The sequence below is a fragment of the Phodopus roborovskii genome, unplaced genomic scaffold (genome assembly GCF_943737965.1).
Source record: "Phodopus roborovskii unplaced genomic scaffold, PHOROB, whole genome shotgun sequence".
Classification (NCBI taxonomy): domain Eukaryota; kingdom Metazoa; phylum Chordata; class Mammalia; order Rodentia; family Cricetidae; genus Phodopus; species Phodopus roborovskii.
In genome coordinates, this window is record NW_026126412.1 from 1,570,378 (window position 1) to 1,591,815 (window position 21,438).

Here is a 21,438-nt window from a genome sequence, read left to right on the forward strand (position 1 = left end):
GCAAACGCGGCGCTGGCAGTCTTCGAGCTGGGTTGTCAGCTTTGCTGATGGGCTGTGCTTCAGCGGTAAGAGGGTACCAATGTCTTTAAAGTGCTTCTTGGGTAGTTCTTCGAGTTTGCCAAAACAGAGGTAGTTGGAGGATCCGGACAGATGGAAGTGGGGTCCTAGGGGCAGCGACCTCAGCCGTATTTTATTGGGTGCTGGGTCTCAAGGAATGGGCGGGAGCTACCCCTGAACTTCTGGAGTGGGTAGGAACGATCCCTTGGTGGCTGGACTAGGGACAGCTGCACTGGGCAGCTCAGAAGCCGCCGGGATACTGACTTTATTAGCTGCTGGCAAGTTTAGGGCCCGGCCTGTTGTCATCCAGAAAGCTGCTTAGATCATGGCTGGGACTAGCATTCCTTCATGCAAACTCGGTCTGATTTAATCAGATACAGACAGTATTTCTATTTTTCTAGCGAAATAGCTGAAAATTTCGGTACAATGAAATGTCATAAAAAGTTAAACCAATAATAGCAGTTGTTTCCTGAATTTTCACTTAATATTAGAGTGAGTTCTTCCTCTTGGTGCATAATATTTATGAACATAATTTTGTAATTTATTAAGTTTACAATGAATCGCTCCCAACTTATTTCTTATAATTGTTTTTATTAGTAAACAAGGAAATATGGATTATGTTTATGCACAACACCATATATAATCCAGATATGGATGTTATTTGTGTGGAGCTGGCCCTCTAAGGGTTATGTATTAGTGGGTTCTACCAAAAGCAGATCAAACACATCTAGGGAAATTGCATTTATTCTGAGTATGTACAGACTTCTTTTTAACAAGGGGGGGGTAAAGCATATCAACTACTTAAGTGCCTTTATACCAAATTACATATTGATGATTTAGAGATAATCCAAAGTATTGAGCAGATTATATTCAAATGTGCTATTTTATATGGGAATCTTGACTGTCTTCAAGGCTTTTGGTCTGCTGGGGCTCCCCCACAGAGATCTAAGATATGGCTATACTTAATAGGAAGTTTTTGAAATGTATGTGCTTTAAGTTAGTATATATCTTTCTAAATTAGGCATCTACCAAAATTTAATTCTATGGTTTATATAACACATTAAGTTCTGAGATATATTTTATGGTCACATACTTATTGCTCATCATACTTCATATCTTTACATGTTAAACAAAGTTTGTTAAAACGTTAAAATTTTGAAAAATTGTTTTGGGTTCCTTATTGCGTGCATCCTCATTAACTATTTTGTGACTATTATATTTGTGAGATATATACATATAAGCAAGCTGTATGTTCTTATGACTTTACATTATGAAAACACCCATCTAGTATGGGTACTTTGTGATATTATTTTTTATTAATTTAAGACAGGCTCTTATTAAAGCTGGTATAAAGGCATGAATCACCATGCCTGGCTAGTAGGGTTGTTTTGTAAACTAGTAGATTCATATTAACCTTGGTCTCTAGCCTAATTTGGAACTTATACTCTGAGATGAAGCAAGGGATTTCTCTAACCCTGATCATGACAAGCATGTAAGTAGCTTTCCTTTTAATTTTGTCTGTAGAAAGCTGCTAATTCTTCAAAACCCAGCTCCTATGAAGCAGATATCTGTTGTAGATTATCCTTTATTGCATTTGTCTATGTTAAGAGTTTCACAGAGACAATCAAAAAGAGACATGTACAATAATGTTTTACTTAACAGTGGAGGCAGATTGAGAAATGCGTTGATAGGGGATTCCAATTTTATGTAAATCCCAGAATGTACTTACTCAAACTGAGCCTACTGTGACATTGCTGGGCAATATAAACAGGACTACTATCATATGTGCAGTTCATTGTCAACCATAAATTTTTAGGGCTTATGATGGTATATGTAGAGTAAAAGAACATTGGTTTATTATAAATAAATAATCAGTATAAGCACTCAAATGCTTGCTGGTCATACAGAGACACTTTTCAGGCACACCTAGAATGAATGATGTTTAGACAATTAGCTAGGCATGCTGAGATGCCTTCTCTCAGTCATATTGGCACATAAGGTTAATCATTACAACAACCATGCATCTAAAAATAAAAGAACCATCACATTTGCTTGTACTTCACTTGAGACATATCTCTCACACTACTCTGTGACTTCTTGAAATCACATAGGATGCAGTGTTGTGCAGCATGTAGAGCTGAAAAGTATTTTCATAGCAGCTGTACTCTGTTGCTTTTACATAATTAGTATCTTTTCATTTTCTTCAAGGTATAGCTCCATGAATAACTTAAACGACCCCCCAAATTGGAACATCCGGCCCGATTTCAGAGCTGATGGTGGTGATGGAAGCAAGTGGAATTATGCCCTGTTGGTGCCAATGCTGGGATTGGCAGCATTTCGTAAGTTTTTATTGTATTGGCATCTCTGTTTCCTGGTCCAAAATTATGCCGGAAGTAGGTTGCTGCAGGGGCTGGATACTTGCTGCAGGGGCTAGATACCCTAAGGGTTGTCTTTAGGACTTGACCAATACAGTGCAGTTTTACCCTAACAGCAACTGTGACAGAGTTAGTGTAATTGGACTTCCTTTGGATCGCCAGCCCCCAAATAATGACCCAGAGACTCATTTGAAAGCTTGGTCTTAGCTTAGGCTTGTTTCCAACTAGCCCTCATAACTTAAATTAACCTGTTTCTGTTGATCTATGTTTTACCATGTGACTCTTTACTTGTCCTCCATTCTGTATGTCTGATTGATGTGCTCTGCATCTTCCTGGAACTTAAGCCTAGATTCATACCCTGAATTCTTCTCCCTGCCCAAAAAAGTCCCGCCTAACCTCACCTGCCTACCTATTGGCCATTCACCTTTTTATTAAACCAAACACAAAGACACATCTTCACACAGTGTAAACAAAATGTCCTGCCACAGACTAGTTTTTCTGATCCTCGGTTCACCTATTTCTAGAAAGTAACTGACAAAAGCATTTGGGATAGGTTAGGTTTTAATAAGCTTTAGCCTTCTCTCAGTGCTTTACTGTTCTAAGGGAATCTCTTTGCCTTACTTGCCCTCCTCAGGACCGACAGAAAGAAATTGCCTTAAAGAAAACTAGTTAGGATGTATATTTAGTATTTTAAAAGTCAGGTATTTGGTTGAGTTTGCCCATAAAAACTACTTTGCAGGCTAGAAATCTTCATGTTTAAATTGACTGAACACCATTGAGACTCTTACCAATCATAAACTACAGTATGTATGGGCATATATGTGTTGGTGGGTATAGTGAAAGAAAATTTGAGAAAACCTGAGCTCTTAACTATGTTCCCACCTATGTTACTGATGTAGAAGAGCTGGTTTATATTCCTCCATCTTGTTCTGGTCAATCTAAGAATATAAGAAACTGATGCTTCAATAAATGAAAAGCATATACTGTGCCCATATGTATAGTGATTATTTTTATACAGTAGCTTTTTATGTGTCTGACATTCTTAGTTCAGAAGTTTGCCATGGAGGAAGAGGGACCTAAGCATTGCCTGGTGCCAGTCCAGATCCATCCCAGAGGGTGCTGTTTAAAGGTTCCTGCCTGTCGCCCGTTTCAGTAAACTGTTTAGCATAAAAGGCAACTATTACTTTGGTTCTGTGTGTGGCTTGGAAGCCTTAAAATCATAATGGTAGAGTCTCATCAATTAGTGGTGTTAGTCACTTTGAGTGAGTTAGCTTTGAGAATGAAAGAGGACCTTTCATTTTCCATGTATTCTTCAGACTTGTTTGTAGCTTTAATACAACTCATAACTTCCAGATTCTTTTTCCTTTTTGGTTTTTTGATACAGGGTTTTCTGTATTGCTTTGGAGCTTGTCCTAGAACTTTCTGTGTAGATCAAGCTGGCTTTGAACTGCCTCTTGCCTCTCTAATGCTGGGATTAAAGGCGTACACCACCAACGCCCAGATTTGCTTTTTCTTTTTAGATGTTCAAGTTGCTACTTTTTGCCCTGAGAAGGATTGCAAAATGCTTTACGCTTTTGTAGTGATTATCTTGATTAAATAATGTATTCTGAGATAACTGGGTTTTTGTTTGTTTGTTGATATTTTTGTTTGTTGTTGTTACTTTAAATCATAGTCTCACTATGCTGGCCTTAAATTCACAATCCTCGTGCCTCAGTTTAGGTGTGTGCCAGGACAGCCTAGCCTAGAGGTAATTTTTAGCTTTGCATTTTTAGAAGGATTGTCTAAAAGTAAGTTACTGCATGTTTGAGGACATGCATATGTTAACTAGCCTTCATTGAGATCTGGGAGTAACAGCAGATGAATGAATGCTTTACTTGATAAACTGATGGATGAGAACTTTAATCTGATGATTTAAGTTTCATGGCAAACCCTCTGTTCTTTCTTCCTTTATTTGATAATTTTCAATACAATTCAGAACTGGTGAAGTTGTCCTTACGTTGAAGAGTTTGTCCCTCTTTGGCAGGCTTAGATCCCCTTGTCTCTGTTTTTCCTTCTTTCTCATTCCATTCCTGTTCATTTTCCCTTTTTTCCTTCGCCCCTCTCCCCCCCCACCACCTTTTGAATAGAAAAGAAACTTAGATCTTAAAAAGAGATAGTTTTGAGACCATAGTAGACCACATATGGTTGTAATAAGTAATAGAGAGATCTGTAGCCTTTACTCAGTTTCCCCTAGTGGTTACCTCATGCAGACTCATGTGAGTTATGGCTGACACAGTCAAGGTAACAGCATCTTATAAAGGAACACCTGTTATTTCACAGCTATAGTTTCCTGTGAAACTGTAACCATTCATCTGGGAACCAGTTGATCCATGATGTTATTTAATTGGAGGTATGAAGTTATGTGACATAACTAAAATATCTGATCTGCCTGGGCTTTGGTATGACAGTTCATTTTGCTTTGAGACCTGCAAGTTTTGGATGTCCAAGCTGGCCTTAAGCTTGAAATCCTCCTCTCTCTTAGCCTCCCAAGTACTAGGTTTACAAGTACTTGCTACCAAGTCCAACATAAGTTGGACTTCCTCACCTTATTTTTGTAAGACAAAATAGCAAATCCACCATGCTTAAGTTATATACAGATTATAATTGGGTAAAGCCCAAGTGTGACTTCCAACAATATTTGAAGCCTACCCATATTAATTTTTTAAACACTGGCAATAAGTCATGGAGCACTGAGGCCGAGTGCATAAATGATAGATTCAAAAACAAAACAGTGATAAATTTTTCCAGCCATGGAAGTTAGACACCACAACATGGATATTGAATGTGCTGCTTTCAGTACCCAGTCTGCCTATTTTGTTATCTACGAAATTTCAATGACTTAGTACCTTTGCTGAAATGCTGCCATTGCTTGTTACACATTTTCCTTAGGTAGTCATAGGATTTTAATTGTGTCTCTTCGTGTGTCTGCCTTATCTCTTCCTTGTGTCAGGTTGGATTTGGTCTAGAGAATCACAGAAGGAAATAGAAAAAGCAAGAGAAGCATGTCATGAGAGAACAACTGCTTTCCAACGGGATCTTGAAGCTAAATACCATGCTGTGATATCAGAACATCGGCGTGCAGTTGCTCAGCTGTCTTTGGAACTGGAAAAGGAGCAAAACAGAACAACTAGTTTTCGAGAAGCTCTTATTTCTCAGGGGCGTAAGTTGGCAGAAGAAAGGAAGCTTCTTGACCAGGAACGAGCTCAGATAATGCAAGAAAAAAGCCAGTTGCGCTCTCTGAGAAGTGTCTATCTGAGCTGCCTGGAAGGAGAGGATGACTGGCAGAGGAGAGCCCAGCTTGTGCTGAAGGAGGTGGGAGAAGCTCTAGTAGAACGCCAAAATATCTACTGCAGCCTGATCCTTCCTCGTAGTACAAGGCTAGAGCTGGAGAAGAACTTACTGGTGCGCTCATCTGTTGATCCTGTGGCTGCTGACCTAGAGATGGCATCTGGCTTATCTGACATATTTAAGCATGATAAGCATTGTGGAGATGTCTGGAACACCAACAAACGTAAAAATGGGAAGCTCATGTGGATGTATCTTAAATATTGGGAACTACTTGTTGAACTTAAAAAGTTTAAGAAAGTAGAGAAAGTCATACTAGAAAAATAAGAATGAAATGAAACTTAAGGCCAGATGGGGCCATTCATTCACCATGGCAGTCTGCATTCTGGGCTCTCTGATATTTAACTCTGTTCCTTTGCTCCCAGATGTGACTTGGTACAGCTACCCTCTGTGAGAAGGCAAGTCTTTCCACTCTTTGAACAGTGCCGTAGGAACTTAGCAGATCAGTTTTTTCCTATGATGCTCTGCAGATATTAGAAATTCAATTTTTCTGAGACATTTTTGAGCTGCTAATATTAAGCGGAACAAGTACAACCATACATTTTAGTTCTAAGGTAAAGAAAAAATTTAAAGCTCAAATAATTTTTGGTTTTTTGAGACAGGGCGTCTCTGTGGCTTTGGAGCCTGTCCCGGAACTAGCTCGTATAGACCAGGCTGGTCTCCAACTCACAGAGATCTGCCTGCCTCTGCCTCCCAAGTGCTGGGACTAAAGGCATGGGCCACCACCGCCTGGCTCAAATATAATATACTCTACGAAATGTTCTGTTAGTTTTTACCTCTCCAATTACTATTCTCCCTTCCCCGATTCCATCTAAAAGTTAAATTACCAAGATTTATCTTGTTTGGAACATTTTCTTCACAAAGAAAAACAAAAAAAAAGCCACCAAGTGTTTCTTTTGCTCAGCTGGTGCCCCAGTAAATGCTTAGACAGTAAGCATGTTTATTAGCAATGACATGCAGTCAATAATACTTGTCATTTAAAATGAACAGTGTCACTTTTTATTTATGTGATTCTTTACTATTCTTTTGAGACAGTGTTGCTACATAATTCAGGTAGGTCTCATGTGCCATCTTCCTGCCTCAGGCTCCCAAGTGCTGGGATTACAAATGTGTATCACTACTCTTGGGTTGGTAATTTCACATGCATCTTCTTGCACTTTAGCATTATTTAAAAAGTAGATAAGTAAACAAGATAGCTTGTTTACATACAGCTTATGAGTTGATCCTTTGTATATAACTCATGTAATCCTTACTCTGATTTTATGAGCTAAGTACTATTGTTTATCTTGTAAATGGTAATTTTCCAAGATACCCAGATTCTATGACTTCCTCTGGTTTTTTGAGCTAAGTACTATTTTGTAAATGGTAATTTCCCAAAAATACCCAGAGTCTATGGTTTGCCATGGTTTTCTAAGATTCTACCTGTGATTGCCCTCAAGGGTAAGATTTGCTATAGCAAGACATATAAAATTAAAATTAGCAAAGGTGTGTTGATCAAGTCTAGAGGGAACCAGGGGGATCTCCCAAAGGTCACATTCTGTGGAATTACAGGGAACATTTTTTAATTTAGGGGCAAGCTGTAACTTATGACAGGTTCCCAGCAAAGCTCACTGGTAACTATCAAGATTTTGATGGGGTGAGGGCTATTCATGTAACCCTTCTGATTTCCTTCCCACTGGAAGGAAAGTGGTAGACATCACTCATACTCTGCAAGCAGTTTAGGTGTGGTGAGCTACTAGTTACATGCTCTGGAAACTCCCATAATCCAGGTTCCCAGACATGTGTTAGGTACTAGTCATGAAAGAATGCAGTCAATATGGAGTCTATTAAGTGAGCTCTTCTGCATAGCCTTACTTTCTGGAGGACAGGTTCTGGAGCCACAATAGACAGATGGTAATCTGCCTAGGTTTTTGTTTGTTTTTCGAGACAGGGTTTCTCTGGATTGCTTTGGAGCCTATCGTGGAACTCCTCTGTAAACTAGGCTGGCTTGGAACTTACAGAGATCAGCCTGCCTCTGCCTCTGGTGTGCTGGGACTAAAGGTGTGAGCCACCAATGCCTGGGTGTTTTAGTAATCTTAAAATCAGTTTTCTCAGATTGTTTCCTAATGCATTAGATCCTTGAAGGAAGCCCCATAGTCTCTAGTCCCTGTAACTCCTCTGATCTGCTGATCTGTCAGGTGATCTTGGACAGACCAGTCTTCATGGCTTTCTCTAAGGTTTATCTTTGTTTGTTTTGGGGTTTTTGTTTGTTTGTTTTGTTTTTGTTTTGTTTTTTGAGACAGGGTTTCTCTGTCTAGCCTTGGCTGTCCTGGAATTCACTCTGGAGACCAGACATCCACCTGCCTCTGCTTCTCTGCTGGGATTGAAGGCGTGCACCACCACTACCCTAAGATTTATCTTTTACAATGAGGACATAGTTTTCTTTTTCTTTTTTTCCTTATTTTACATATTGATCCCATTTTCTTCTCCCTCCTTCCCATCCACCCCCCCAACTCCACAGGGAGGGTGATGTCTACCGGAGGGATCAACAAAATCTGTCCCTCCTGCCTCTAGGCTAAGGGAGTATCCCTCCATGGGGAATGTGCTCCCAGAATATGAGTACATATTTTCTTTCCATGGGAATCACATTAACTGTGCCTGTGACATGGCCACTTTCCATTCTAGTCTGCTTTCTGTCTTTTTAAGCTGAAATTGTTAGCATATTTTTATTGCTGTTCAGAGGTCAAAAAGGAAGAACTCTGAGGTAAGGACTTACCCAGGGGAGGAGATAGCATGACAGACCCTAGGCTGGCACACGGGTGATTATGGAGCTAAACTTTTATTTCTGTCCCAAGAAAATTATTTTCATGCTGAATTTTAAGATTTAGATTAATGAAATAAACTACACATAAACTGCACTCCTATTTTATTAGCACTTAATTACATTAATACTTTTGCAAAGCAGACACTGGAAAGAAGTCCAAACAGGTCTTCCTCATGTGGTAATATGTTCCTCAAAGGAGTTACAATGTGCCAGGCCTCAGCCATTCTTAAGAGCAGTGATTTGGCATTATAGACATGCTGTCATCTACAAAGTTCGTGCTTGAAAACTATAACTGAGTCATACAAATTACACAAACATAATCTCTGTTTTGGGTAAGTTTAAGATTTTGTGATGGGCTGCATTTATAGCTATCCTCTGACATTGTGGCTGCATATACCATTCATGTTGGCCATGCCTGTCTTCGGGGCTGGATGCAAAGCAGAAAGCAGGGTCAGAATATTCCAAGAATACTGGGAATATTTCAGCAGCTAGGTGTCCTCAGTCACCAAACCATGGTGCAAACATGCTAAGATTGGAAACAAAGCCAAGACAGCTATGGACAAAAAAATGATTAACCACTTCCACCCCCCGGTGTAGGCAGCTGTCATCTGGTAAAAAGTACAACAGACAGAACATAGCAAAGCTTCTGCTAGGCGCAGGGGTCCAGTTCACTTATTTTCAGTGTATTTCTCTGGCTGTTTTTTATGGGCTGCTGCTCTTACACATTTCCTGTGATGAGTTTTCTCATTTCCTCCCCCTCGCTGCATCAGGGCCATGTTGACCCTGTTCCCACTACATCCTTCCCTGGTGGCCACATTCTCCTCCACTTAATACCTTGGTGATAGGTCTGTCAGTCTAGGTGGCTTCCCCTTTACTTCCCGTGCTGACACACAGCCATTTATATAGCTGGGCTCCCTCTTAGAGCATTTAATGAATATGACTGTAGTTTTCACTAAGGAAATCTGTGGCAGTGATACAAATGGCTGAGCCTGATCTTCTGATTCAGGACTGACCTCAGGGCACCACGCTAGTAGAAATGCACAGCCTCTTGTGGCATGATTACAGGACCTACTCCATTTGTTCTAGTGCCCTGGAGAAGTTTTCCAAAGCAGTTTTGAAAGCTTGCAGCAAGAAAGTACCAAGTTCATTGCTGGTTTCATGAATGTCTGGGTCAAAACTTCCAAAAAGAGGGGTGGAGGCCTGGATGTCCTCCCGGTTAGCTCGAAGCAGTACTGCTCGCAGATCCTCTGCAATCATGTCATATTTCTGTTGGTCGAATGTGGACACAGACAGCTCATCCTGTGGGTAGGTAGTGCCCTCAGGGTAGCAGTCCTTTGGCACTGGAAACTCAATGTGGCGGAGCCTAGGGAGTTCGCAGAGTGCAGCAAATAGGCGCTGGAGAGCACTGGCTGACAGTGGGTTTCCAAGGAACTTGAACTCCTGGAGCTGGCCGCAAGGACTGAGGCCCAGAATCATCATGCCAATGTGGTTGTCTGTGATGTTGCACTCCTCAAGGGTGAGCACTCTCAGTGTTTGTGCAGCCTGGCTCAGCAGCCGGAAGAAGGTAGCAGGGTACAGGTGGACCAGATTATGTCCACTGAGGTCCAGCACCTCCAAGTGGGCAGTGTGCTTACAATCTGCTAAGAAGGACATGTCTTCATGATTAAGGGCACAGTTGGCCAGGTCCAGCACTCTTAGTGGGGTCTTCAAGGGGCTGCAAAAACATCACAAATGTTACGAGGGTCCCAACTAAGCTGGAGTTTTGGTGGAGGTAGACAATCCATCCACTTTTCTGTCTTAGGGACCACAGACTGCAGCCTGCCAGGAACTCCAGCTGGCACTTCATTTCACATGGCTCCTAAGTTATTTTTAATAAGCAATTGAAAAAAAATCAAAATAGTTTGTGACATGTAAAAGTCATATATTTCTTGTGTTTTCTGGTTCTGCTGAACAGTCTATAATTGAACCTAAAATGGACCAACACCACCTTTCAAGTTGGGTAGGGAAGTTAAGCACATGATCCCAGAATTGTCAGAATATCGAGAGGGAACAGCAAAAGGCAGAATTAGTTTGAAAGAAGGTATTGTCACTCTGATGACAATAGAATCAATACAATTTCAGGGCTGGGCAGCACCCTGAATTTGGACTTCATATCTCGAATTCACTAGGCATCCTGTATCAGATGGGGGAGATGTGCCTCTAGATTCACGAGAATATACATTTCATGCCATCCCATACACATTTTCTGGGATCCTGGATCTTTCTGGAAACATCCCCATCACTGCCCTTGTTTAGCAAGGCAGTATGTACTGGGGTCTCTGTCTCTTCTACCCTTGCTGCCTCCCCATGGCCTGACCACACATGGTCCCACATTACAACCTACTACCGGGGCAGTACTCTTCACATGAAGCCACCTTGACTTTATCCCTACTGGATGGATGGCTGCAACCCCTGCCCTTCTTCATAGCAGAGTTGCTGAGGAGGCCGTAGCAGTGGCAGGGTGTCAGGTGAGACAATAGTTCACCTGACAGCTGACACAACATTGTCACTATGCTGAGCCACATTCCCATTCCTGACCTGGGAAAATGCTTTAAGACATTGGGTGATTTGTTATACAACAGTAGTCAGTGGAAGATCTAGTTGGGCCTCCTTCACTGTTTACTGTCTTCGTGCCCTCCTTCTCCTGCCTTCTCTTCCCTCCTCTTGTGCTGGGAATTAAAACTGGGTCCTGTTAGTGCTTTATTCCTGAATTACCCTATATGCTCAGCCCTTGTTTTTGTTTGTTGAGAGGAGGCCTCTTTGTAGTTGAGCTTAAACTTACAATGCCACTGCCTATGCCTCCTGAGCACTGGGATTATGACCAAGCCCCCCATGCCTGGTTTTTGTTAATTGAAAGGTGTCTTCCAAGTTGGCCCAGTGCTCTGGTTCTTTTCTGGTGACTCTTAACTCTGTGACTCTGGCCAACACATCCCCAGAGAACATTGTGTAAGCAGATCCCATCTCTATTCCTATACCTCAGTGACGCCAGCCTGGTCTACTCCGCCCAACCTGTGCCCAGTTATTTGAGACTTACCTAAGCAATGTTTGGATCTTCCCAGTCAGTGTTGAGAAAGCTACACTTAGCTCAGTGAGCTTGTTCATCTGGCTGAGCTCCCAAGCAATGGAGTTGAGGAGGGGATCCTCCCCCTCTGGAGTGGGGGCACAGGCGGGGGGTGCATCAAAGGCCTTGGTGGGTAAGGTGAGTGAGGTCAGCTGAGGGAAGCCCACCTGGGCAAGCAGCTGCTGTACATGGCCAGCATGTAACCGTACATTGTGTACTACCTCCAGCTTCCTTAGCTTGCTTGGCCCAGCTAGGCCAAGCACTTGAAGGAGCTGCCCAGGACTCAGGCTATCTGCCCGCAGTGAAGGGCAGCAGACCTGCAGAGGTGCTGGGCCTGCTGGCTTCAGGGCCTGTACCACTATGTCAAAGTTGCCTTCTGTAACAAAGAGGTCAGTAAAGACTTCAATGGGGCGCCTGGCTGTACACGGCTGTCCTTGGAGCTGGCAGCAGATCCTGGCCAGCACCTTAGTGCGTCCCCACCTTCCCAGCGCCCTCCCACAAGGACATTGCTGCACCTGAACATCCTGGATGCCTGTGAAATCCGCAACCCGAAGCCGGTTGCTCCTACTTTGCAGCACGTGGTCAGCAAGGCCCTGCATGCAGGCCTCCAGGCAGGCCGCGCAGGCCCGATCACGCAGGTCTTCAGGGTGGTCAGTGTTTGGCCCCAGCAGCACAGCCAGCCGGAACTCCTCTAATGGCCAGTGACTCAGCACAGCACGAGTTACTTCTGCTTGCTCTAGCAGGTAACTGGCCTTGAACAGGAGTGGGTAGAGGTTGTAGGCTACATGGTCCAGGCTCTCCTGGGCCAGCTGTGGGTGGGACACCAAGGTTTCGGCAGAAATGAAACGGAGCGACCTCATTTTGTCCCTGGTCGGGATAGTGCTGTCCTTGCTGTTCCTCCCAAAGCATGTGGATTTTGTGCCTACTTTTAGCAGCTGCTGCTTCTGGGCTCTGGACAGAAAGTGGTAAACTGGCCCTCGTGGTCATCTGACTGCTATTTTGGTCCTTGGACACTATTTGGCCGTGACTGTGCAGGCATCTGTCTGTTTCATTGCAACCTGCTGGTGAAATCAGAGCTGCTTGGTTTTGTTGCCCAATGTGGGGCCGATAAGTTGAGCTCAAGGTACTTGCGCAAATAGTCTAAGGTTTACAATACAAATGGATATTCTGCCCATCACTGGCCCATCCCAGTCTAAAGATATGAGTGAAGCTAAGCTAGTTCCTGAGCTGCACTTGGATAGATGAAACAGTTGTTTTTGGGTAAAGCCCTTCTTTTCCTTATACCCTAGGAGTCAGAGATGCAAGGGCCAGGATTATGGGGTCGGTATCTCATACAACTCTTCAAATTTTAAGAATACTGGCCCATGAAGCTTCACCATCTTTTATCCCCAAGGTCGTCTTTTGTAGAAGAGAGAGAAATAGTTTCCCTGTAGAACAGATAGAGACAAGTAAAGCAAGTGATGCTGCAAATAAATGCGGGTGCCTTTAGGCTGTGGCTTTTCAGCCCTAGCATAGGTGGGTGTTGAATAACTGCTGAATGGTTAAATCCTACCTTCTTATCATGCACATCACCTGGGATAGGGCAGCAGCACATCCTGGTTTGTAGGTCCCCATGTACAGGAGGGTCATAGTAGAGAAGGAGAGGAAGGAGGCAGACAGGGGCCAATCCAGGTGAGTTGCTGCAGTCAGGTGTACCCCAGTTTCCCCGGGTGACCTTCTTTGACTTCTTCCTCCTGATCTAGAGCTTTACCTCTCCCAAAGACTGCCATGGACATAGATGGGGATATAGTACCATGGTGGAGCACCAGGCACTGCCAGGTGGGCAGGATTTCTATGGTAGGCAATCCATGACACAACTTTGCCCAAATGTCACCATATGTCCCTGTCCCCAGCCTTGGCTGCTGTTGGTTGCTTTTTTACTCTTTACACTTTTGCTTTTTTGGTGGGCCTGCCACCAAGCTCCCAAATAAATAGTTTTATGAATTCTCAGTCTCCTCCTCCACCTACTCTTCCTCCTCTTGGATTTTTTTTTTTTTTTTTTTTTTTTTTTTTGAGATAGGGTTTCCCTGTATAGCTTTGGAACCTGTCCTGAAACTGACTCTAGACCAGGTTGGCCTCCAACTCAACAGAGATCCACCTGCCTCTGCCTCCCAAGTACTGGGATTAAAGGCATGTGCCACCACCACCCAGCAGCTTTTTATGAAATATCCCAACTACCTTTTGGCTCTGGGTTTTGACCTTTCTCTATTTCTGAATATCTTTTGTGATTGGCTATCTTTTCTTTCCTTCTTATTCTGTGTCTGGCTGTGTGGCTGGGTAGCTGACCCCCCCCCTTCTTTTCTCAATTCTTATCTCTTATCCCCAGATTTCCTCTATTTATTCTCTCTGCCTGCCAGCCCTACGTGTCCTTGGTATTGGCCATTCAGCTCTTTATTAGACCAATCAGGTGTTTTAAATGGGCAAAGTAACTCAGCTTCACAGAGTTAAACAAATTCAATGTTAAAGAATGCAACGTGGGGGCTAGAAAGATGGCTCAGAAGTTAAGAGCACTGACTGCTCTTCCAAAGCCACATGGTGGCTCACAACCATCTTTAATGAGATCTGCCACCTTTTTTTTTTTTTTTTTTTTTTTTTTTTGCCTACAGGCATGCATGCATGCAGGCAGAATACTGTGTACATAATAAATAAATCTTAATAGAAAAATGAAACACGGTTGCATCATTAAACAAATGTTCCATAGCATAAACAAATGTAACATATCTGAATATTTTACAACACTTGCTTGGCCTCTTAACTGTTAGCATGTCTGTTAAATAAGAACCCCAAATTAGTGATTCTAACATCTATCCTTTAAGGCATAAATGTTGAAGTTCATGTGATGGCAGACTTTTCTGTGATGATGAGGATTTCCTTCTATATGTTGTCAATATATATTTCTCTTACTGGTTGATGAATAAATGCTGATTGGCCAGGCAGGAAGTATAGGCAGGGCTACCAGATGAGAATGTTAGGAAGAGAAACAGAGAGGGAGGGAGAGAGAGTCACTAGGGAGTTGCCAGGTAGCTTCCAGGAAGATAGGATGCCTGCTGGGATGCTGGAGTCAAGGCCACTCCAAGCGACTCAAGAGTGCAGAGATGGCTTTGGCAGCCACTTGACGGCCCAGGGGCAGGCTGAGGTGTGTGATGGCCAGCACTACCTTGGGGCTGGACATGGCAGACACCTTTAGCAGTTCCAACACGGTGGTAAAGGGCGTGAACCGCAGAATGCTGCCCCTGCTGTCCTGCTCCAGGCAGTCTACACACTCCTCCAGGAACCACTGCACAAACTGGGGGAAGGGAGGGGGAGGGTGGCAGTGCATGAGCCCAGGATGTTGACTGTGTGGAATTGGGAAGCTGAGAGGGAGCTGTTCACGGAGCAGTCAGGGGGAAGGAAAAGTGATTTTTATTTTAACAATTTCATACGTGTTTAATTTTTTTGTTTTGTTTTGTTTTGTTTTAAAGAGGAATTGGGGGAGCAGAAAGAATAGGAAAGTAAAGAACAAAAAATTTCCAAGCAATTACAAAAAGTTTTGAAAAAATATATGCTATATAGAACAGTAACTTCCAAATTACTAGTAGGATATTAACACTGGTCAAAGAATGACAAATTATTCTACTAATCCCCAGCAATACAGAATTAAAATCTGCTATCTGTATCCTTGAGTAAAGTGGAATATTTTAACTTGTGATAGAATAACATGTCATTCAATATATAGCAGTGACAAAATACATTAAGAAGCACCTTTATTAAAACAACTAAACTTCACAATCTATATTTCAAAATCTAACATGGTTTCTGGAAAAAAAAATAACTCTCAAGAACCAGTTTTGTTCTTTTGATACAATCATTTGAGAACTGTCAAAAGTGAGGTTATAAAGTAAATTTTGTTTTATAATGAATCCATATTCTTAAAGAGGCAAGTTATCTGCAGACTCTGATGTCTGTGATATTTCTTTCATTATATCAAATAATGATGCCCTGTAAATTAAATTATAAGCAATCCTTCAAGTTTCTTTTTTCTTTTTCAGACAGGGTTTCTCTATGTCACAGTCCCAGCTGTCCTGGAACTTGCTTTGTAGACCAGGCTGGCCTAGAATTCTACCTGCCTCTGCCTCCCAAGTACTAGGATTAAAGGCATGTACCACCATGCCCGTCTTCCTTCAAGTTTTTGTGACATTCTATATATTTATTGGATTTATCTGTTATAATAAAATCCTTATATTCGGTAAGATCTAAGCTGTCAGCAAAGGCTTGGCTATATTCTTATAATTTTGTAGTGTAAATACTTTGATTTTCTGAGGTATATTAGATTCCTTCCATAAAATTTCTACCTAATATGAATTCACTGATGCTTAATGAAGATCAAGCCTCAGCTAAAGGTTGTGCAACATTATTTATATGTGCAAGTTTTCTCATTAAGATAAAAATCTCTGATGTTGATTATAGCATGAAGGATAAAGGATTTGCCACATTATTTTAACTTGTATGGTTTCTATCATGTATAAATTTTTGATGTTATATAAGTGTAAAACAACTGTTAAATACTTTGCCATCCTCTCTGCACTTACAGGGGTTCTCTCCAGTTTGTATGGATTTTTTGGTATTAAGGGCTTTACCATTATTAAAAGCTTCGCCATAACCTTCATATTTGTAGAGTTTTTCTATAGTATGAATTCTTTGGTGTTGTTTAAGATTTGAAGAACAGCTAAAGCCCTGGCAACATTCTTTGCACTTGTAGGGTTTTTCTCCAGTGTGAATTCTTTGGTGTTGACTGAGAGCTGAGCAATTATTAAATGCTTTGCCACATTTCTCACACTTATATGGTTTCTCTCCAGTGTGAATTCTTTGGTGTTGAATAAGGGCTGAAAAATTATTAAAGGCTTTGCTACATTCTTCACATCTATAGGGTTTCTCTCCAGTATGAATTCTTTGATGATAATTCAGGTGTGAAGACGAGTTAAAGGCCTTGCCACAGTCTTTGCACTTGTAGGGTTTCTCTCCAGTGTGAATTCTTTGGTGATGAGTAAGGCTTGAACTATTATTAAAGGCTTTGCCACATTCTTCACATTTGTAGGGTTTCTCTCCAGTATGAATTCTTTGGTGTTGAATGAGGGCTGAACAATTATTAAAGGCTTTGTCACATTCTTTACACTTATAGGGTTTTTCTCCAGTATGAATTCTCTGGTGTCGAGTAAGGTAAGAGACCATGGTAAAAGCTTTGCCACATTCTTTACACTTGTAGGGTTTATCTCCAGTATGAAGTATCTGATGATAATTAAGGTATGAAGAACAGTTAAAGGCCTTGCCACATTCTGTGCATTTGTAAAGTTTCTCACCTGTATGAATTCTCTGATGCCTATACAAGTGTGAAGAACAATTAAAGGCCAAGCCACATTCTTCACATTTGTAGGGTTTCTCTCCAGTATGTATTCTTTGATGTTGGGTAAGGCTAGAAGACCAGTTAAAAGCTTTGCCACATTCTGTGCATTTATAGGGTTTCTCTCCAGTATGAATTCTTTGATGCTTATACAGGTGTGAAGAACAGTTAAATGCCTGACCACATTGTTCACATTTGTAGGGCTTCTCTCCAGTATGAATTCTTTGATGCGGGGTGAGGCTTGAAGAACAGCTAAAAGTTTTGCCACATTGTTCACATTTGTAGGGCTTTTCTCCAGTATGAATTCTCTGGTGTTGAATAAGGAGTGAGTTCCGAACAAAGGCCTTGTCACATTCTTTACATTTATAAGGTTTTGTTCCTGTTGAATAAATAATGGGGTATCACTAAAAATGATAATCTTTATATTTATAATGCTTACTGTTAACATTGTATATTTTACTCAATCACATTTTATACCCTCATAATGAACCATAAAAATACACTTCTACACCCCAAATCACTACAGCATTACTCAGAAAATACCACAGGTGGAAAAAAAAACCTAACACCCCAGTGTACTGAAAGATAAAGACAATATGGAATATACAAACAAATGAATACTATTCAGCCTTAAAAATGTAATCACATACTATATACCATAAGGATAAATCTTAAAGGTGCTATGATAGTTGAAATAAAGCCTATTACACAAAGACATATGACCTGAATTATTCACAGATTCTATAGTAATAAAACTTGTAAAACTGAAAGTAGAATGCTAAATGGAATAGATTGTATGGAGACAAAAGTACACAGTTTCTTTCATAAGTACAGAGCTATTTTCAAAAGCGAAAATATTTTCTAAAAGTATATTGCTTAAAAATTTGAATAAATGGGGCTGGAGAGATGGCTCAGAGGTTAAGAGCAACCACATGGTGGGTCATAACCATCTGTAATGAGATCTGGTACCTTCTTCTGGCATGTAGGCAGAACACTGTATGTATAATAAATAAATAAATCTTTAAAATTTTTTTGAATAAACTTAATATACTCAAAATATTCAAGATACTTTTATACAATTGAAATAAATTTAAATTATAAATTAATATATTTAAATTTGTAAATCACTAAAGTTTCAGTAAAGGCAATGTGTCCAATCTTAAACAGATGATAATAAAATTAGCAAAATTTCTACAAACACTCATTTGTCAGGATAAAGCAACTATTGTGTATGGTATGAAAATATGGAAATGGGTAAATAAAAATGAAATTCTATTGGAAATATAGATATAGTTAACACATATGTCTTTTTTGTTTTGTTTTGTTTTGTTTTTCTAAACAGGGTTTCTCTGTGGCTTTGGAGGCTGTCCTGGAACTAGCTCTTTTAGACCAAGCTGGTCTTGAACTCACAGGGATCTGCCTGCCTCTGCCTCCTGAGTGCTAGAACTAAAGGCATGCGCCACCAACGCCCAGCTATTTAATTGCAGTTACAGTGTCTTAACTGCAATCCAATCAGAATATGTCTAAACATATTATCAACTTATTTGTGAAAACCTAGGACCAGAAAAGCAAAACAAACAAACAAACAAACAAACAGAAAATGGGATTCCAAATAAAAGAAGGAAAATCTTGAACCCATAAACTCCTGAAAGAATACTTTAAAATTACAAAAAGAAATTCTTTCAACTATGTATCCTTTTTGGGTGAGACTATAGAAACAAATGCATTTTAGATGCCATCTTACATCTGTCAGAATAGCTAAAATCAAAAACACCAACAACAATTTATGCTGGAGAGGAGAATGTAGAGAAAGGGGAACACTATCCATTGCTGGTGGAAATGCCATTTTGGAAATCAGTAAGGCAGATTCTCAGGAAAATGGGAACCAGTCTACCTCACGATTCAGCAATTCCATTCTTAGGCATATATCCAAAAGGTGCATATTCATTACCACAAGGACATCTGTTCAGCATTACTTGTAATAGCCAGAACCTGGAAACAACTTAGATGCCCCTCAACCAAAAAATGGATAAAGAAAACGTGTTACATTTACACAATGGAGTACTACTCGGCGGAAAAAAAAAAAAAAACAATGAAATCTTGAAATCCGCAGGCAAATGGATGGAACTAGAAGAAGCCATCCTGAATGAGGTAACCCAGTCACAGAAAGAAAACAATGGTATGTACTCACTCAGAAGTGGGTATTAGACATAGAGCAAAGGATAGCCAGCCTACAACCTACAACCCCAGAGAAGCCAGGAAACAAGGAGGACCCCCTGAGACATACGTGGACCCCCTGCGTAGCAGGAAGGGACAAGAACTCCTAAGTAAATTGGGAGCATGGATGGGGGGGGGGGGAGGAAGAGGAGAGGAGAAGGGGAACGGGGAGGAGAACATGAGGGATCAGCAAGGGGAAGAACAGGGAAGAGTGGGGAAAGAGATACCGTAATAGAGGGAGCCACAGTGGGCTTAATGAGAAATCTGGCACTAGGGAGGTCTCCAGGGATCCACAAGGATGACCCCAGCTAAGAATCTAAGCAAGGGTAGAGAAGCCCTTTAAATGCCCTTCCCCTATAATGAGCTTGATGACTACCTTAAATGCCATCCTAGAGCCTTCATCCAGTAGTTAATGGAAGCAGAAGCAGAGAGTCACAGCTAAGCACTGAGCTGCACTCCCTCCTGGAATCCAATTGTGAAGAGGGAGGAGTGATGAGCAAAGGGGTGAAGACCACGCTGGGGAAGCCCACAGAGACAGCTGAACTGAGCAAGTGGGGGCTCATGGACCCCAGTTTGACAGCTGGGGAACCAGAAGACTAAACCAGCCCCCCTGAATGTGGGTGTCAGTTGGGGAGGCCTGGGCAGTCTATGGGGCCTCTGGCAGTGGAACCAGCATTTATTCCTAGTGGACAAATGGGCTTTGTAGCCCATTCCCTATGGAGGGATACTTTCTCAGCCTAGATCCTTTCCCAAATGATGTGATAAACTCTGATGATCCCCCATGGGAAGCTTCACCCTCCCTGAGGAGTGGATGGGTGGTGGTGGTAGGGGCAGGTATGAGAGGATGGGAGGGAGAGAGAGAACTGGGATTAGTATGTAAAATACAATTGTTTTTAATGAAAATGAAAATCAATAGTACATGACTTTGAAAAAATCATAAAAGAGCACACTCACAGAGAGCTCTGAAGAGACAATGAGCATATAGATAAATTCGAGGAACTCATTTGTGGCTTCTACATTTTAAAAATTTAACACAGAGGTCTTTAGAAGTATGTCTGAATTGCCTGAGCTCTATATAGCAATGCAAATATCAGGACGTAGCTATTCATAGGCAAAAGGAATTACTTTGTAGTCACTATGAATGTGTGTAGAGATCAATGGAGGGGAAGAACATGTCTCTGAGGACTTAAAAGTATGACAGACATCCACTAGAAGTGTCTTTTTTGATAGAGAAATAAATGGAGACTCCTAAAAATTATTTCCATCAAACAGCTTTTCAATCCACATTTTAAAAGCCTAACATTTTGTTGGATTTTGGACTTCTCATCCGTGTCCTCTCATTCCTACATACCTGGATATATGGCTACTGCTGCTTGATGCTTCACCTCCCAAGGCTGTTTTCTTTGTTCCAGAAGTGTGATCAGATATGGCTTAGAGAAAGCAAGACCTGTTTGTAGAAAAATGATGCTTTGTATTGGTCTCTGGGAAATCGGCATTTCTATCCTATTATGTGCTTATAAGGAAAGAGGAAATAAAAAAAAAAAAAAAAAAACTATTTCTCTAAGCCTTTCCTGATAAGTATATTAGAAAATGAAGGAAGATTTTACAGTTTGTAGATCTTGTGCTTTACTTACAAATAAAGAAAAATTAAAGTTAAAGAAGTTAAAGAGTGGTGTATTGTTTTACTTTAAATGTGTGTGGTATATTTCACGCAAATGAATTTCTAAAATTACCACTAGAGTGAACGATTCATAATTTATAACAAGAGGTTTAAAAAGAATAAAACTTATCTAACCTATTATTAACCACTCCATTTTTTCCTTAAAAGCAGAAATATGAAATTCATTAATATAAAGCATAAGCACTCATGAGATATTCTATAAAGAAAGGCAATTAAATGTTGACGGTGAATTAAGGATCAGTAGGGAAGCGATACTCACCTAGAGAGACAAGGTTGCTGTAATTCTCTAACATCACATCACTATACAAATCCCACTGTGCGGGGTCCAGGCATTCAGACTCCTCTGGAGAGAAATCAATGGCCACATCTCTGAATGACAACTGTCTCTGATATAGAAATAAGTTA

General features: G+C 41.0%; 3 protein-coding genes across 3 annotated transcripts; 1 reads left to right on the forward strand and 2 right to left on the reverse strand.

Annotated features, from left to right (window-relative positions):
• The first annotated feature begins 14 nt into the window (after positions 1-14).
• Ccdc127 (coiled-coil domain containing 127) lies at positions 15-6,803 on the forward strand. The gene is made up of 3 exons (XM_051182757.1): positions 15-65; positions 2,266-2,396; positions 5,422-6,803. Exons 2-3 carry the CDS (start codon positions 2,276-2,278, stop codon positions 6,081-6,083), a joined length of 783 nt encoding a protein of 260 aa, XP_051038714.1. The 5' UTR covers positions 15-65; positions 2,266-2,275; the 3' UTR covers positions 6,084-6,803.
• A 2,496-nt stretch (positions 6,804-9,299) lies between these two features.
• Lrrc14b (leucine rich repeat containing 14B) lies at positions 9,300-12,646 on the reverse strand. Its single transcript, XM_051182755.1, has 2 exons — positions 11,693-12,646; positions 9,300-10,333 (listed from the first exon to the last, which is right to left on the reverse strand). Exons 1-2 carry the CDS (start codon positions 12,577-12,579, stop codon positions 9,688-9,690), a joined length of 1,533 nt encoding a protein of 510 aa, XP_051038712.1. The 5' UTR covers positions 12,580-12,646; the 3' UTR covers positions 9,300-9,687.
• Positions 12,647-14,819: 2,173 nt separating this feature from the next.
• Positions 14,820-21,438, reverse strand: LOC127220918 (zinc finger protein 501). The gene is made up of 4 exons (XM_051182818.1): positions 21,293-21,438; positions 20,704-20,799; positions 16,304-17,514; positions 14,820-15,044 (listed from the first exon to the last, which is right to left on the reverse strand). The coding sequence occupies exons 1-4, from the start codon at positions 21,324-21,326 to the stop codon at positions 14,820-14,822; spliced, it is 1,566 nt and encodes a 521-aa protein (XP_051038775.1). The 5' UTR covers positions 21,327-21,438.